At 45.0% G+C, this 18,594-nt stretch overlaps 1 protein-coding gene across 1 annotated transcript in view; it reads left to right on the top strand.

Annotated features, from left to right (window-relative positions):
• The first annotated feature begins 318 nt into the window (after positions 1 to 318).
• CYP46A1 (cytochrome P450 family 46 subfamily A member 1) overlaps positions 319 to 18,594 on the top strand; it is a 28,377-nt gene continuing 10,101 nt past the window's right edge. The window contains 9 exon segments of the mRNA XM_034418455.3: positions 319 to 533; positions 1,523 to 1,600; positions 2,338 to 2,419; positions 4,069 to 4,142; positions 5,354 to 5,440; positions 6,438 to 6,576; positions 13,571 to 13,681; positions 16,399 to 16,555; positions 18,288 to 18,347. Coding sequence (XP_034274346.2) covers positions 406 to 533; positions 1,523 to 1,600; positions 2,338 to 2,419; positions 4,069 to 4,142; positions 5,354 to 5,440; positions 6,438 to 6,576; positions 13,571 to 13,681; positions 16,399 to 16,555; positions 18,288 to 18,347 — 916 coding nt within the window. The 5' untranslated portion in view covers positions 319 to 405.

An 18,594-nucleotide genomic window follows, 5' to 3' on the forward strand; every position in this document is an offset into this window, starting at 1 on the left:
ACCTTGGCAACTTTAAGCCTGGCGGACTTCAACTCCTCCTCCCTGACTGAGGAATTCTGGGAGTTGAAGTCCTCCGGGCTTAAAGTTGCCAAGGTTGAAGACCTCTGCTTTAAAGCAGTGTTTTCCCAACCTCAGTAGCTTTAAAGACTTGGTGGACTTCAACTTCCAGAATTCCTCAGTCAGCCCATACGGGCTGCGGAATTCTGGGAGTTGAAGTCCACACAATTTAAAGTCGCTCAGGTTGAGTAATACCGCTTTAAAAAGACAGGCTATGAGATCGACTTTGACGCCTCCCCTTTAGGTGGTACGGCCAGATGACGTCATATAAGGCTCCCGTTCAGGGAAAAGAGCAAGTCGCCGCACGCTCGCTACCGCGCTTGTCTCAATTCGCGTTCGCCGTCTATTATGGAAGAGATGTGGAGCTTTTGGCAGCTGCTGCTGGCCGTGCCGCTTTTGATGTTGGGACTCTACTGTTGCTACATTAAAGTAATTCATGTAAAGTACGATTACATCCCCGGCGCTCCAAGGGCGAGGTAAGAGCAGCTGCGGACGGCAGGGTTGATAGTCGCTCAGCGGCTGGCTGACAGCCCGAAGTCGGCTGCCGTAATTCAATAGTTGCGCGCTGTGCACTACCGTTAGGTCGATCGCTGAAAATCCAGAGGGGTCCTTGATACTTTCTGAGCATGGTTGTTTTCTGGCAGATGCCAACCCTACACCCCCACCCCCCACCCCCAAAACGCTGGTTAGGTGAAGCCACGAGTTCCCAATGCATTCCATGAGAAAATCAGACAGGTTCTTAGAGGCTAGCGAAGTATGGAAATAAAGAAAAGAAAGTCCACTAAGCCATTTGTTTGGTTTTGCTTGGTCTAGTCCAGGGGTCAGCAACCTGCGGCTCTGGAGCCGCATGTGGCTCTTTCACCCCTCTGCTGCAGCTCCCTGTCATTCAGAATATGCGTCACAACCGCAAATGTACGACACCCGCCAGCATGTGATTTATTGAGCTTTTCAACCCCCGGTAGGCCAACCCCATGGATAAATCCAAGAAAAGAAAAGTTTCAGAAGAAAACAGAACATTTAATTCAACTACATATGTAATTTTGTGTAATAGATTGGGGGTGGGGCCAAATAAAAGGTAAGAATAACGCGGGGGTTCAGTGGTTCAGTGACATCATATCGTCACCGCTACCGGCTCGGGAGAACCGGGCCGAACCGGGAGGAACCCACCACTGGCATGCATCTTCATGTCCTCTACCATGGGCTTTATTGTTTGCATTTTTCTACATTCTTTTTCCTGGGGTTCCTCCCCATGTAAATCTGCTTGCCTGAAGTTCTATCTTTTTCTGTGGAAAAAAATTGTACCATGCCTACCTTGTTATGCATTTTACTGTGAAATAGCTTTATGGAACTCAATAGCAATCTCCATTCTGTCCTTCCTTCTCTTGCGATATCTTCTTTTTGGATTGTAATGTGCACATTTAAAACCCTGTCTTTCCCCCACCCTCCCCCACCCCAAATATTACAGTTTTTTCCTTGGTCACTTGCCAACCCTCTGGAGAACATTGAAAAACAAGGAACTGATACATGATCTCTTTCTGAAGTGGTAAGTTTTTGAAAAAATTGCATCGCTTGAAAGTAGTTATTTTGAATTACAATAATTGAGATCTATGCTGCTGCTTCATAGATCTCAATTGCCTGTATTTTGAGTTCTAAGCCTCCATTTGGATTTGTTAAGTATTTTAAACCTACATTTATAAAAGTAGTAATTTAGAAAAACCATAATCAATAATCTTCTGATAAAATGAAATACAGGTAGTCCTCAACTTACAGCAATTCACTTAGTGACCATTTGAAGTTACAACGGCACTGAAAAAAGTGACTTATGACCGTTTTTCACACAACCGTTGCAGCATCCTGATGGTCATGTGATCAAAACTCAGACACTTGGCTACTTATGTTTATGACGGTTGCAGTGTCCTGGGGTCATGTGATCAACTTTTGTGACCTTCTGACAAGCAAAATCAATAGGGAAGCCAGATTCACTTAACAACCGTGATATCAAATTAATCACTGCAGTGATTCAGTTAACAATTGTAGCAAGAAAGATCGTAAAATGGAGCAAAATTCACTTAAACAACTGTATTGCTTAACAATGGACATTTTGGGCTCGGTTGTAGACGTAAATCGAGGACTACCAGTACTAATAAAAAATATTATCCTTAAAGAAATTATCATCCTTAAAGAAACAATACTTGAATGTAATGTAATTTAGTGTTTCAGAATTTATAAATATATAAATGCTAAAAAATTTTTAGCTAACTAACATTTTTGCATTCATAGGGCTGAGAAATATGGACCAGTTGTACGTTTTAATGCTTTTCATAGAGTTGCATTACTAATATTAAGTCCTGAAGGAGTAAAGGTATGTGAAAGTTGAGCATTCTTTTGCGGTTTGCTTCAAAACTGATATGACAGGCATAAATACTCTGCAGTCAAAGTTGTAACTGTTAATTGAATCCCAAGGTAGGCAAGGCAAATTCTTGACAGCTTCTCACAACCAAAGTCAGTAAGTGAGAGTGCCATAGAGTGTGCAAGAGATGTAGTTTGTGGGGCGCAGCAAGAGTGCAAGAGGTGCAGGAATGATGTAGTGAGGGTTAGAGAGGTAGATGAGAATGTAAGGCTTGTACAAAAGGCAGTGCGGGTGAGGGAGGCTGTGCAAGGGTGTAAGGGAGAGACCAAAAGGGTTGAGTCTGCAGTTTGTGAAGGTGCACCCAGAGGCTCAGGGTTTGTGGATGCGGGAAAGTGTGAGGGAAGTGTGGAGAGGGCCAAGATGAGTGCAAGGGAGTGCATGAGAGGCACTGGTTCCAATCTCCTGCTTAAGCAGGAAAAGGCAGATATTTCTCTCTCTGGGCACAATGGGACTATATCTGCTGAACAAAACTCTGCATTGGTGACAGGAAGGGCATCCGGCCAGTAAATACTCTGCTAGCTCCATTCTGTTGCCCAGACTCCACCCCACAAGGGATTATGGGGTCGTTAAAAGAAGATTATTGTATATATATGTACATGTATACGTGTATGTATATATACACCAGTGGTGGGTTGCTACCGGTTCTTCCCGGTTCTTGCAAACTGGTAGTGGAAATTTTGAGTAGTTCGGAGAACCAGTAAATACCACCTCTGCCTGGCCCTGGCCCTGGCCCCAATCTATTCACTGCCTCCCGAGTCCCAGCTGATCGGCTAGAAGGAAAAAATCAGGGCTCACTTGACAAAGAAGAGAAGAAAAAAAACAAGACACCATTGCTTTAAATTGAGAAGCCAAGAAGCCTCCCAACTGAATGGCTAGAACCGATCCACTCCTTGTAAACTGCTCGGTGGTGGTAGATTGGCAATTGAGGCCAAGCTGCCTGAAAGCGGTTTCCGATGCTCTTGGTGGTGGCAGAGCGGCAAAAAACAGTTTGAACTCTTGCCGCGGTGCTTCAAAGGGCCGCCCTACAGCTGATCAGCGGTAAAAGGCAGTGTGGTGATAGACCAGTGCGCTCCAAAAACAAATGGGTAGACCGGTGCGCTCCAAAAACAAATGGATAGACCGGTATGGCTCTGCAAGCAGTTAAAAGCCTGGTAGACCAGTACCTCTGCTAAATCCTAAAGAATCCTAAAAACTCACAGTGACTCTGAGATAATCAAACAGACAATGGCTGAAAGCCAGATCTGCTAAAGATGTTTCTCTCAGGCCAACTGAGTTGAAACTGGGCCTGAGAGGAAGGAACAAGGGGCATGGTCAAAGAACTATAACTCCCTTTGACATGAGTGACATTGAGTTGATCACACCTGCCCAGTCACATGACCATCAAGCCACACCCACAGAATAAACCACGTCCACAGAACCGTTAGTAAAAAACTTTAGAACCCACTCCTGATATACACACTGTATCCAAAACTGAGACAACAAAAAGGACTCCCAGTTCTCCTTAAACTTTTATTTATACTCTCCAAAAATTTATTGTAAAGATTAATATGACAACATTAAACATACTCAGTAAAGGATTTATCAGAGCAATTTAATTTTAGGAGTACTTGATGTCACCACAGTATTCAAAGGACCCAAGGATATATAACCGACTTCGCAATGTGTTTGGTGTAAGGTAAGCTAAAGCAAAATTATATATGACGTATTAAAATGCATTAATCAGGAAAATCTTCTAATTCCCAAGATTTCTCTGTAAATATATTTCACCTATAGCAAAAGTCTTCGATGAAAATTATTTAAATCAGAATTACTATCCAATCTCAATGTGAATTAGTGAAGTACAGTATATTCATGAAAAACAAACTCTGCACTGCTGGTTTACCTGGGAAATTTCACCCAACAAGGTGAAACAAGGCCCTGAGCAGGTAGACTAAGGCCTCTAATTATTAGATCAGTAAGGCACTATAGAAGATTGTCATAGTCAGCGGCATTCAAAATTGTGAAATAATTTCTGTTGACTCAATAAAATGGATTCACCTCTTATTTTTCAGTGAAACTTTTAGCATGTATTGTCCATCAAGATTTGTTCTGTTCCTGACTTGTAATGAAATAAATTGAGATAAAGATCTTTTATCTTTATTTCAGAGGTGAAATGCTCCCGGTTTGGTCCGGTTCGCCTGAACCGTTAGTAAAAAATGTAGTTAAAAATGCTTTAAAAATGTTCCGAAGATCGGGCTTCAGTCAGCTGATCGTTGGAACTTTTTTTTTTAGGCATTTTTTTACTACTGGTTCTCCAGAACCGGTAGTAAAAATGCTTTAAAAAAGTTTTTAAAAAGGCTCACAGCTATGGCGCGCGATCGTCAGAGCCTCTTTTTGTACCTTTTAAAAGCGATTTTTTATAACCTATTCATTCAAATAGGTGTAAAAAAATGCTTTGAAAAAGTTAAAAAAAAAAAAGTTGGCCACGCCCACCCAGTCACATTACACTCCCCCCACCAAAGCCACGCCCACAGAACCAGTACTAACAAATTTTACATTTCACCACTGCTTTCTTTATTTATGTTATTGTAATTTCTTTGATTTATTGTTGTGAGCCATCCTTGGTCATTAAGAGTTGAGCAGCATACAAGTTTAATTAATTATTTCCATTGACACCCACTACTGCCAAATTGCAATTATTAGCAGAGGTCTTATTACTATGGTTTCTATTTAATGTTAAACATAGTTTGCCAGATTATGCTGGGAGGAAGCCAGCATGTAAGAAGGAAATTGAACTCCTTGGCATACCTTTTTTCCCTGAAACATGATTTTATGGGCAGAACAGGTTATTTAAACTGGCTGAAAAATACTATGTACAAGATTATTTTTTTTCCTCTCCTTTTTCAGATTTTTAGGGAATGGCTTGGAAACCGATCTTGACTATAATCATTGGCACAAACAGCGAAAAATTATGGATCCAGCATTCAGTCGAAAGTAAGGAGGGGAAATTCTTGGAATAGGTTGATATTTTTAAAGAGATGTCATTTCAAATAGAATTAATCACTGTACATAATTCTGGTTATGCAATGAAATTTCTTTTATTCTCATACTGTATTCCTCTGTTCCTGTATGATGTTTAAATCTATGTGAATATTCGGAATACATACCGTATTTTTCGGAGTATAAAATGTTCTGGACTATAAGATGTATCTACCTTTCTTGGGAAGGAAAACAAGAAAAAAAAATCAGCCTCTGCCTCCCAGCAATTTGCCTCCTTGCAGCAAATGGGCTAGCAGCAATAGGCAATGGCAATCCCTGCAGCCTGAAACAGCTGAGGGTCGGTCGGGAGGCTGATCCAACCAATAATCAATTTCTTGTGTTAATCAGGCTGTGCTGAAGCTGAAATGGGCTGTTTGCTGCAAGGAGGTAAATTGCTGGGAGGCAGAGGCTGGTGGGTGGGGCTGGAAGGTGGGTGGGGCTACATTTCGTGTATAAGACGCACCCAAATTTTCACTCTATTTGGGGGGGGGGAGTGGGTCTTATACTCCAAAAAAATACAGTAAATGTTGTAGGAGGGTAGATAAGATGGGAGATATTCATTTATTATTTCATTTATTTAATGGACACAAGGACATCCTTGTGTCCTTCATTAAATAAACTTGCAATATATGTATCTGGAGATTCTCAGTCATCCAGGTCATGGTTGTTCCAAAGGTGTTTTTTTCAGGAGGCAATTGAACTTTCTGGTTTTTCTTTGAAGACATTTCACTTCTCATTCAAGAAGCTTCCTCAGCTCTTCAAAATGTCTTCAAAGAAAAACCAAAAAGTCCAGTTGCCTCTTGAAAAAACCACCTTTGGAGTATATGTGTAATTATAGTGTACATTTTTTCTAATGGGTTATATTGTAGTCTCGCTTGACTTGATTTATAAATCTATCTTTCTGTACACAAGAAAAAGCTCTTTTGAAAGCAACGTATCTTTCGTTGCATAGTTACTTGATTGGGTTGATGGAGATCTTTAATGACCAAGCAGAAGACCTCATGAAAGTGCTGAATGAAAAAGCAGATGGAGAGATGGAAGTGGATATGATGAGCCTGCTCAGACGGTTGACCATGGACATCATTGCAAAGGCAAATGAATTCCTTTTTCCCAATAAAATAAGAAAATATCTCTAATGCAGATGCCAGCACATGGCCATAATCAAAAGGGCTTTTTTTAATTATTTGATTTATATGCCGCCCTTCTCCGGAGACTTAGGGCAGCTTACAGTGTGTTAAGCAATAGCCTTCATACTTTTGTATATTTATACAAAGTCAGCTTATTGCCCCCACAAACTGGGTCCTCAATTTACCTACCTTAGAAAGGATGGAAGGCTGAGTCAACCTTGAGCCTGGGGAGATTCGAACTTGCAGTAATTGCAGGCAGCTGAATGTTAATAACAGGCTATTAGCCAGCTGCGCCACCATGCCCCATTTGTGATAATATGTTCTCCAACGCGCAGCTTGGAGAATCCAAAGCTTCGGGTTGTTCAGTAGTTGATAGCCTACACTGAGTGTGTTCCTTTAAGAGATTTCTCTTCAGACACGCCCACTTGCTCAACAGAGTCCCAGTTTAGTTCACTCAGTTGAGCCTGTGACACTGTCTGAAAATTTCTCTGATTACTATCTGAACTGTTCCAGAAACTTTGGATTCTCCAATTCCAGTCCTCTCCTTTCTATAATTGCCGGTGGTGAGTCTGCCTGCTGCTTCAGGCAAGCTGTCAGTTTCTTCCCATCTTCCTGACACTTGCATATTGACTGCCCTCTTTAAATTGCCGCCCTCACCGTCTGGACTAAACTTCACCTTGGCGGCTGGAGATTGACGCCCTATGCTCAGCGGCGTCTCTCTCCCTTTCCCTTAATCGTCCTGAGGGCTTCCTGGCGTTTGGATCACTTCTGAGTGATCGCACGCCGTCGCCATCGCAGGGATCGCTGCAGCCTCCTCCCCCACGGACGCCTCGTCGCCGGAGCGATCCTCGAGCGCCGGAGCGCCCCACGTGCGCCCCTTCATCGCCGGAGCGCTCTCCCATCAATCTAGACAGCCGGGGAAGCGCTTCTGAGCCTTCGGCTGTTTTCTCTCTCGGCTTGCAACCTTTCCAAGGGCTCTAGGCGTCGTCGCTTGGACTGCCTTTTAAAGCGCGCGCCTTTTCCTCCTATTCGCCTCAGCGCTGGGAGCTGCGATCAGCGCAGCTCGCGCCCCTTGGCCTTCCTCCTCCCCCCACAAGGACTCTTCCTGACGCTGGGTCTCCGTTCTGGGCTCAATCTTATCGCCGTTCTGCTCTTTCAAAAGGGAACAGCCCCCCCCCATTCCTTCTGTCGCCCTCGCTCTGCAAGCCCTGTTTGGCGCCATTTTCTCTGCCTGACAAGAGAGGATTTCTAACGGCTGTAAAATTCTGCCTGGTGACAGCCTCACGCAGGCGCAGTGAGTTGCAGAGGCCGGTCTTCTGATTGCAAGCATTGGGGGACCTACTAGCCTGTCTCTTTGGAGCAATCGGCTAGTTGCACGGCTTCCATACCCCCCCCCCCAATTCCTCCCCCCAGCCTCTACTTCTAAAATAAAATTAGAAGAAAAGACTTACCTGCTAGCCCTGGGCTATCTTCATTTACTCAGTAGTTCTTCAACTGTTTCCTGTTAAAAAAATAAATAAATAAATAAAATAAAAGGGCTAATAATCAACAAATTAAATACTTACTGAATCTTCATCTTCCTCCCTTCTAAAAAAAAAAAAAAAAAAAAGGAAAAGGAAACAAAGGTTACAACATGGCTGAACGTGTTCTCTCATCCGATCTGGAGGACAACAGCTCTCCCGAGCGCATTCACGACCAGGCCAAGCAACGTAAACGGTCCCGTAAACGCGCTTCACATTCATCTTCATCGGCGGCTCCACGCTCTAAAAAGACAAAGCACTCATCAGCTGCAGACAAGGACGCCTCCAGGAGACACAAGGCTCTGGAGCGCCAGTTCGAGAAAGCGCGCAACCAGTCAGCACAAGCTGTTTTCGCACACTTACCTACGCCACTCTCGCCCGTTGTCGAAGCTACGGTCCAGCCCGTCCATCAGGCTCCTCAACAACCGTTGTTTCCATCGCCAAACATGGAAGTTTTCCCTGAGGCGTTATCGACTCACTGCATGGAGCCCGTGGACCTCTCGTGCGCTGCCATTCTTCCTCGACGGTCTCAGCCGGAGGCGACCTTTACTCCCACGGCGGCAGGCTTGCGCGCCACGGAGGCAGCTCCTCCACCTTCTCAGTATGATATTCAGCGGATCATCTCTGACACGGTTTCTAGAACACTGGCAGCGACTTCTCAACGGGCTGCACCATATGGAGCCTGGCCTCAGCCACGTTTTCCTCCTCCTCCTCTGGCCCGGGACCCTCAACAGGCCCCTACCCAGTATCAGGCTATGACGCATGAGTCCGAGCTGTATCTGGACCATGGTCACCACGAGGAGTCGTCTTTGGAGGAGGGGGAGTGCGACCCGTCGGATATGGATTTATCTGATGATGCAGATATGCCACCCGAAAAGCCAGCCTTCTCTGGGCTCTTTAGACCCTCGTTATTCAAATCGCTCCTGCGCAAGGCCAAGTTGGCCACAAATATGGCTGACCCAGTCTCTCAAGTTGATCAGCCCGGTTCCTCTCAACAACATGAGGCCTTGTTTATGGCACCTAAGGCGCAAGCGGACTTTATTCCGTGTCCACAGCTTTTTTCTGAGGTGGTCCAACGATCCTGGACCACACCCTCATCCTTGCCCGCTCCTTCCGGGCTAGACAAAAAACTTTATTGTTCGGCGCCTAGTCTCCAAGATCTCCTTCAGTTACCGACTGTAGACGCGCCAGTGGCCAATCTGACGGCTTCCTCTGTAATTTCCAACGACGTCGCCGACGGTTTGCGCTCAGAGGACCGAAAAGCTGAGTTTAACTTCCGACGTACTCACAACGCGGCCGCCTGGGCGGTTAGGGCAGCCACCTCAGCTTCCTTTTTCAGCCGTGCCTGCTTAATCTGGCTCCGCCAACTTCACGAGCGCCTTCCCCCGGCGGATTCACGCCTCCGCCAAGACGTCAACAAACTGGTGGCGGCTACTGAATATACGGCGGACGCTTCGCTCAATGCCGCGAAGTTCGCTTCGCGCGCCCTGGTGTCGTCCGTCACATCTCGCCATCTATTATGGCTTAAAAATTGGAGAGCTGATGCCAAGTCTAGGTGGCGCCTCGCTTCAACTCCATATAAGGGTTCCCGGCTTTTTGGAGAGGCCTTAGACCCCATCCTTGTCGAGGACAAGGATAAACGGAAGGTGATGCCATCCTCATATAAGAGGGCAGATCGTAGACCATCGTCCTATTTCACCAGGCAGCCCTTTCGGAACGACTCCGGCCCTTCGGGGTCCTTCCCCTCAAGGCCCTATTCTCAAGGATTCGACCGTTCCTTCGATAGACCCGCCTTCAGAGACCGTGGTCGAAAGGCCCCAGCGACCAAACGGCCATTTCGAGGTACGGGCTCCCGTACCTTTAGAAGAGGGAAGTGACTACATCCATCTTCCCATTGGCGGCCGTCTGACTCATTTTCTTCCCCAGTGGGAGATCTCGACGTCGGACGCCTGGGTGCTCCAAACAATCCGTCTTGGCCTTACCCTGGAGTTCCGCTCCAGACCTCCCTCACACTTTGTCCAATGCCCTATTTCTCCCAACCTGGACAAGCGCCAGCTAATGGAGGCAGAAATCCATCACCTGCTTCAAATCCAAGCCATCGAACCGGTTCCCCACCATCATCGCGGGACCGGCTTCTATTCAATTTTCTTCCTGGTCCCCAAATCATCCGGGGGTCACAGGGGCATCCTAGACCTCAAGAGGCTGAACGAATTTATAGTATATCATCAGTTCAAAATGGAGTCCCTCCGATCAATTCTGGCTTCCATTCGACCATCGGACTGGATGACCTCTATCGATTTGAAAGAAGCGTACCTCCACGTACCCATACGACTGTCCCATCGTCGTTTCCTACGCTTTGCCTACAACAACAGGCATTACCAATACAGAGCAATGCCCTTCGGCCTCTCCTCCGCCCCAAGGACCTTTACAAAGCTCCTGGCAGCAGTGGCGGCCCATCTACGTCAACATCCGGTCCGCCTCCACTGCTACTTGGACGATATCCTAGTGCTCTCCCCTTCTCCGGCCCGGGCATCCCGAGACCTAGAAGTGGTGTGTCGCTGCCTTCGTCATCATGGCTTCTCCCTCAACATTCCGAAGAGCCAACTGCAGCCCACTACTCGCATCCTTCACCTAGGGACAATAATAGATTCCGTAAAGGGCCAGGTGTTCCTGTCAACGGACCGGCGTTCCAGTCTCCAGTCATTAACATCACAGGTCCTCTCCTCTCAGAAGGTGACCTTGCTGCTCCTGTCCCGCCTGCTCGGCAAAATGATTTCCTGCCTGTCTGTCGTCCCTTGGGCGAGATTCCATTCGCGCCAGCTCCAGTGGTTCCTCCTCCCCTTTCAGAGAGCCAGGAGGAGCAACTCTCCCACACTAGTTTCCCTCCCGCCAGAGGTCTCAAGGTCTCTCCTCTGGTGGTCCTCCCAGAGCCTACATCAGGGCAGCTACTTCCAGAATCTACAGCGCCTGGTAGTGACAACGGACGCCAGCCTGACGGGATGGGGAGGTCATCTTTTATCCCACGTTGCCCAGGGAACGTGGTCAGCAGAGGAGAGCCTAAACGAGATCAATTGGTTGGAACTCCGTGCGATCCGCCTCTCCCTTCAACGGTTCCAGCAGATTGTGTCAGGGCACCATGTCCTGATACGCACGGACAATGTAACAGCAAAGGCGCACGTGAACCGCCAGGGGGGGACGCGCTCGGGTCCATTGATGGAGGAAACGACCCTACTGCTGATCTGGGCGGAGACGCACGTCCTGTCCCTTGTGGCGGAGCACATCGCCGGGACCACGAACATCACAGCGGACTGGCTCAGCAGGCAACACTTGGACCACGCCGAGTGGCGACTTCACCCAGATCTGTTCGCCGAGATCGTCCGCAGATTCGGCACGCCTCTGATCGATCTATTTGCCAGCCGCGACAACACTCACCTACCCAGGTTCTTCACCCGGTACCAGTGCCCTCAGGCGGAGGGAGTCGACGCCCTCGCCTCTCCCTGGCCCAGGGGTCTCCTCTATGCCTTTCCCCCTCTACCACTCCTTCCTCATCTGATCCGCAGGATAATAGCAGAGAGGGCAGACGTCGTTCTGGTCGCACCCCACTGGCCTCGGAGGTCCTGGTTTGCGGATCTGGTGGACCTGTCGGTGGCACGGCCGTGGAGGATTCCAGGGAACAGGATCGTTCTCAGCCAGGGGGTCATTCTGCACCCAGACCCGCAGTGGTTGCAGTTGACCGCCTGGCGCTTGAACGGATCTTGCTAAGGCGAGCCAACGTGCCTAGCAATGCGATCCCCACGATTCAGGCCTCAAGACGGCCGTCAACATGCCGCATTTATAACGCAACCTGGAACTCCTTCTGCTCCTGGTGTGCTAAATCCCACCTGGATCCAACGTCTGCTTCTGTTCCCGAAGTGCTGGGATTCCTTCAGCGGGGCATGGACAAGCACCTTGCGCCTAACACTCTTCGTCGCCAAGTTGCTGCACTTAGTACGGTCCTTTCGACTTCTGCAAAGCTTCCTCTCTCCCAGGACCCGACGATTCGCGACTTTCTGCGAGGGGCATCCAACCTGCGCCCTCCTGTTATACATCGATACCCGACCTGGGATTTGACTCTGGTCCTTCAGGCCCTCATGCACCCTCCATTTGAGCCTCTCGCCTCCATCAGCCTCCGCTTTCTGTCTCTTAAGGTGGCGTTTCTGGTCGCGATTACTTCGGCTCGCCGTGTATCCGAACTAGCTGCACTGTCGGTGAGAAGCGACCTTTGTGTCTTCCATGCAAATCGCGTGGTACTAAGACTAGATCCCTCATTCCTGCCTAAAGTAAATTCCACATTCCATCGAGCCCAGGAATTAATCCTTCCGGACTTCTGCCCCGATCCTCGACATCCTCGGGAAGCAGACTGGCACCTGCTAGATGTCCGACGGGCCCTGCGCAGGTATATTAAACGAACACAGCATTTCCGGAAATCAGAATCGCTCTTCGTTTCCTTTCTGCCCTCCTCCATGGGCCGGAAGGTATCCTCCACAACCATTGGGAGGTGGATTAAGTCCTGCATCTCCAAGGCTTATTCAGCTCGGAATAGACCAATTCCGCAGAGGATTCTTCCACATTCTACCAGGAGCGCCGCCACAACGGCCGCCTGGGCCACTAATGCCTCCATCTCTGACATCTGCAGAGCGGCCACCTGGTCATCCTTGAATCCCTTCATCAGGCACTACAAGGTGGATTCCTTTGCCTCGGCGGAGGCATCCTTCGGCCGCCGGGTGCTCCAAGCTGTATGCAACTCTTCAGACGACGTACAGCAGCCGGGTTCCCTCCCTGTCTGAACTTGCTTGGGTAAATCCCGAAGCTTTGGATTCTCCAAGCTGCGCGTTGGAGAACGGACGTTGCTTACCTGAACGTCCCTTCTCGACGCGCAGCTGGAGAATCCAACCCACCCAGCTTGGCTGCTGGACATTCCTTCCTGACGCTCTACTGCTCCTTACTTCGTGAACAAAACTGGGACTCTGTTGAGCAAGTGGGCGTGTCTGAAGAGAAATCTCTTAAAGGAACACACTCAGTGTAGGCTATCAACTACTGAACAACCCGAAGCTTTGGATTCTCCAGCTGCGCGTCGAGAAGGGACGTTCAGGTAAGCAACGTCCGTTTCACAAAAAAGCAAAGGGCTGGGGAAGATTCATGTTTTACTTTACTAGGTAGTTTTATCTGAGTGTGGCTTTGCAACTGATTACAAATAGCTAGCATCTAGTAAGGTAGGCACTGTTTACAAAAAATGCATGCCATGTTATACGTAGAGCTTGTTTTTCTATATCCTTTGCTTAGTTGCAGAGTTTTACATTATTGTATTGAGCTATTGCTGTCTAAAGTTGCTATTCTCAGAAGCAAGCAACTATAAATAAAAGATGTCATATCCTGCTTCTTTTCCTCAATATTATCAGGTGGCATTTGGCCTGGAACTAAGCACTCTACACTGTAACCAAACACCTTTTCCTCATGCATTTAACATGGTCATAAAGGGAGTGAGCAAGCAACGAAATCCATTTTTCCAGGTCAGTACAGATTTTTCTCCTTTATAAAGCTGTTGTTGGTCAAATGTACATGTGGCCTTTACTCAATATTTTGGCCTTTACTTGTCCATAATGCAAACACCATAAATCTCCAATCAGAAATTCCATCAGTGGGAGCCAAGAAATATTGTTCTCTGTTTTGCTAGAGCAGGTTGTTTTCATTTGTTCCTTGCTGAGTGGTGAAGCTGATACTCTATGCCAGTGATGGCTAACCTTTTTGCCATCGTGTGCCAGGAGAGGGGGGCAGGGGAGGTTCACGCGTGCGCATGCCCACACCCATAATTCTATGCGCCCTGCGCATGTGCGCGCAACTCCCCCCCCGCTTCTGGGATGCGATGGCCCAGTAGGCCCATTTTTCTTTCTTAACCTGGCTCCAGAGGGACTCTATGCATCTGGGAAGGGCGAAAACAGCCTTTCCCACTCCCTCGGAGGCCCTCTGGAGGCCTGAAAGGGCCCATTTCCCAACTCCCGGTGGGACAGGAAGTGACTTTTTTGCTGTCCCCAGCCTCCAGAGATTCCTAGAGAGTGGGAGAGGGCCTCTGAGGGAGTGAGAAAGGCTGTTTTTGCCCTTCCCAGATGCATAGAGAGGAGCCAGGTAAGAAAGAAAAATGGGCCTTCCCCACCCCCCACCCCAGGTCCTCCGGAGGCAGGAAACAGCCTGTTTCCCTACTTCTGGTGGGCCCAGAAGGCCCGAAAATCAGTTGGCCGGCGCGCGCATGCGTACCAGAGCTGGGCTGGAGTGCCCATGGATATGGCTACGCGTGCCACAGGTTCACCATCACGGCTCTATGCAATTATATTACCAGTCCTGTTACACCTAGTCTTGGCTTTGTTGGCTAGAGAGGCACATTTAGAGGGGTATCACCTTAGAGAAATCAGACTAGCTGCACTGTAGTAAAAATGGAGAACAAAACTTGTTAAGATCATGATTGAAGGTATATAATTAAAAATAGCAGTCTTCCAATATTTCAGGGGCTGCCACAGAGGGAATTGACCTATTCTCCAAAGTACCAGAGGGCCAGACAAGAAGTAAAGTTTGGAAACTTATCAAAGAGAGATCCAACCTAGAACTATGGAGAAATTTCCTCACAGAACAATCAGTGGAATGGCTTGTCTCCAGAAGTTGTGGGTGCTCCATCACTGGAGATTGGACAGCCACTTGTCCAGAACTTCTGCTTGAGCAGTGGGTTGGACTAAAATATCTCAAAGGTCCCTTCCAACTCTGTTATACTGTTACTGTAAGTGTGCTTTTGTATTTATGAAATAGGAGAGGATATGATATTAGAACCGCAAGAGATGCAGTTGTGGTATAAGGTGAAGGAGAGTTCACAAACTAAGGAACAAGTTTTATTCTGATCTAGCAACAAACACATTGTAGCTCAAAAATTTGGTTAGTTTTTTGGGGTGAATTGATTGATTGATTATGTCCTATCAAGTCCTTGCTGATTCTTAATGATCATATAGATTTTCTCTGTGATGATGTTCCTAAGTTAGTCTTTTAGTTCTTCCAATGGTGCCCCCCATCGGCACTGAAATTAAGTCTATTTACTTTGATGCTGTTCCTCCTTTTCTTCCCTTTCCTTTTCCCAGATTTATAGCCTTCCCGAGAGAGTGATGTTTTTGCATAATGAGGATCTGGCTGGACTGGAAATGTATCTAAATTAATTATGTATGATTGGTCCAAGCACAGGCTACCTAGAAATACCTGATGTATGCACAAAATAGTTTGCACGCTGAATGCTTTGGACATAATTAATAAGAAACAAAGAATGGGAAAACAAGAGTGTAGAACATTGTGTACAGGAAGCATTTATTTTATTTTATTTTATTTTATTTTATTTTATTATTTTATTTTATTTTATTTTATTTTATTTTTTTATTTTATTTTATTTTATTTTATTTTATTTTATTATTTTATTTTATTTTATTTTATTTTATTTTATTATTTTATTTTATTTTATTTTATTTTATTTTATTTTATTTTATTTTATTATTTTATTTTATTTTATTTTATTTTATTTTATTTTATTTTATTTTATTTTTTTAAATTTCTATACCGCCCTTCTCCCGAAGGACTCAGGGCGGTGAACAGCCACAAGATAAAAACACATAAATACAAAAATTTAAAATCAAATAAAAACGAATTAAATAATTTGGCTGAATTTAAAATACCCCATAATTTAAAACAAATTAAAATTTACATTTAAAAAGGGGAGAGGATTTAGGCCAGGCCAGCTTGATGAAATAAAAAAGTCTTAAGCGCGCGACGGAAGGTGCGCAGATCCGGGATCCTCCGTATCTCCGGGAGGAGCTCGTTCCAGATCGTAGGTGCCCCCACAGAGAAGGCTCTCCCCCTAGGGGCCGCCAGTCAACATTGTTTGGCTGACAGCACCCGGAGGAGCCCCTCTCTATGGGAGCGTACTGGCCGGTGGGAGGCTATTGGTGGTAGCAGACGGTCCTGTTATATGTCCAGGTCTACAAATCCCCAACCTGTATTAAAATGATGTATCTATAAAGTTCTTTAATGTAGGCACTATTTCTGACTAGATAATGTTTTGTGGGAAGTGTGGTCTGTTTTTCCTTAACTAGAATTTAACCATGTATTTAGACTTTAGCAATCACAATTCATGCTGACAGTCTCTTAATAATAATATTAAAGAATGTCCTCCCTTTTTTGATGATTTTTGTTATTTGCTTAGTATCTGCCGAGGAATAGAAAAGAGGTACAGGAGGTTCGTGAAAGTCTCAGATTTCTACGTCACACTGGAAAGGAGTGTATCACACAAAGGCGCAAGGCCATCCAGAATGAAGAACCTGTCCCATTAGATATTCTCACCCAGATATTGAAAAGTGCAGGTAGACAATTGTTTTTTGGAAGAAGTTTAATAACTATGCATAATAACTATGCAGGCTCTTTCCACCGTGACCTTAAAACATGGTTGTTTTGCCAGGCTGGCCTGGACTGAAGGGGTTTTAATGGGAATTTTAGATTCTTTTATTGTTTGAATTTTAATTTGGACTTGTTGTTGCTTATTGCTGTGAGCCGCCCTGAGTCCTTGTGGAGAAAGGGCAGCATATAAGTCTGATAAATAAATAAATGAATGAATGAATGAATGAATGAATGAATGAATGAATGAATAAATAAATAAATAAATAAATAAATAAATAAATAAATAAATTTGCCACTTTGATTAGATTCATATTTTATAGTAATTTCGATTTTCTAGAGAAAGCTGCAATGCATTGGGTTCACATTCTAGAAGCTTACAAGTGCTGTGCCACAGGTTTCCAAACAATACTTCTTTGGAAGAAACCCATTTTATGGATGGATTATACCGTGAGAATTCCTTCTTTGAAAGACAATTAGTTAACCAGTAGCAGAAAACCTGACATCCATGAAAAGCAGCTCAATTCACTTAATGAGCCAAACAACAAGGTTCGGACTAAAGGAAAGTTATAAAGAAAATTCAAAATGCATGATAGAGGAAATCACATAAACAAGCAAACCAGCTGATATAAAGCAGACTCTAGGGGGAAGGAAAAAAAAAACCCTATTATATATTTTCTCACTTTTTCATACATTCATGGGAATTCTACTGTTTTGCTTAATGCGGAGTTGTTTACATACTTACTTTTCCAACTTTATATCAAATGAGCCTTGATAGTACAGTGGTTTAGTGCACCCTGTTATTAACACAGCTGCCTGCAATTTGTGCTGGTTCGAATCTCTCCAAGGCTCAAGGTTGACTCAGCCTTCCATCCTTTCTAAGGTAGGTGAAATGAGGACCCAGTTTGTGGGGGCAATAAGCTGACTTTGTATAAAATATACAAAAGAATGAAGGCTATTGTTTAACGCATTGTAAGCCGCCCTGAGTCTCCGGAGAAGGGCGGCATATAAATCAAATTAATAATAATAATAATAATAATAATGTAGATGTCATTGCCACCTGCAATGTTTTTGCCTCTGGATATAAATGCATGTCAAAACCACAGATATCTCTCTCAATTTTTTCTGCCTTGGTTTACTTTCAGAAGCTTGAAAGTCATTTCCAAAGAAATGTTTGTGAAGATTTTATAAATCAGTTAATAAAAACTAGTTGAAGAGAGGAAGTGTCCTTTATTTTCAAAAGTTCAGTTAATCAAAGATAAAGTCATTATGACAATGCAAACAAGAAAATTACGAGACAAAACACTATAGTATGTCAAGTTCAAATTTCTTCACTAGAAGATTTTTCAAAATCTTAAAATGAACTTTTTAAGACTATGTTTGAGTGTATTTATATTGTATAGTTTAATTCAATTTTTCATCAGTAAAAATGTCAAAATGAAATTTAATAAGATTGCATTTGTATAAAATATTTTGAGAATTATTTTCTGCTTGAATGTCTTGCATCTGGAATTAGAATAATAGGAAATAGAATGATAAATAGAACTGGTTTTTTGCATTCTTTCAATATCTCTTTTGTTCATCTGATATTTCTGTGAGTAGCCCAATTATGCTTCCAATAGGTGTTGTATTTTTAAATGCTGCTGAACTTGTATTGATATCCTTTAGTAGCTTTCTTCTTTTCTTTCTTGTCTGTGGCAGATCAGGAGGAATCTGATGATGAAACTATGGTAGACAACTTTGTCACCTTTTTTGTGGCAGGTTTGTAAATCTAGCACCCTTTTAATTTACAGCTATTCCAACGTGTATTCCAGTACACTGTATATACTTATGAATTGGTGGGAATAGGGACAGTAGTTGGGTTGCAAAGTAGACTTTTGATTAGAGGCACTAACTTGAAATAACATGAGCATGCTTGGGGTAAAACTGGACTTTGGTTGGGCTTGTGACATAGTGGCCAAAAGAGCAGTACTACTCTTAATGTAAGCAGAAATGCTGCATGTGGCAC

The sequence above is a fragment of the Pantherophis guttatus genome, chromosome 1, assembly GCF_059756535.1.
Source record: "Pantherophis guttatus breed Tessera chromosome 1, ASM5975653v1, whole genome shotgun sequence".
Lineage (NCBI taxonomy): Eukaryota > Metazoa > Chordata > Lepidosauria > Squamata > Colubridae > Pantherophis > Pantherophis guttatus.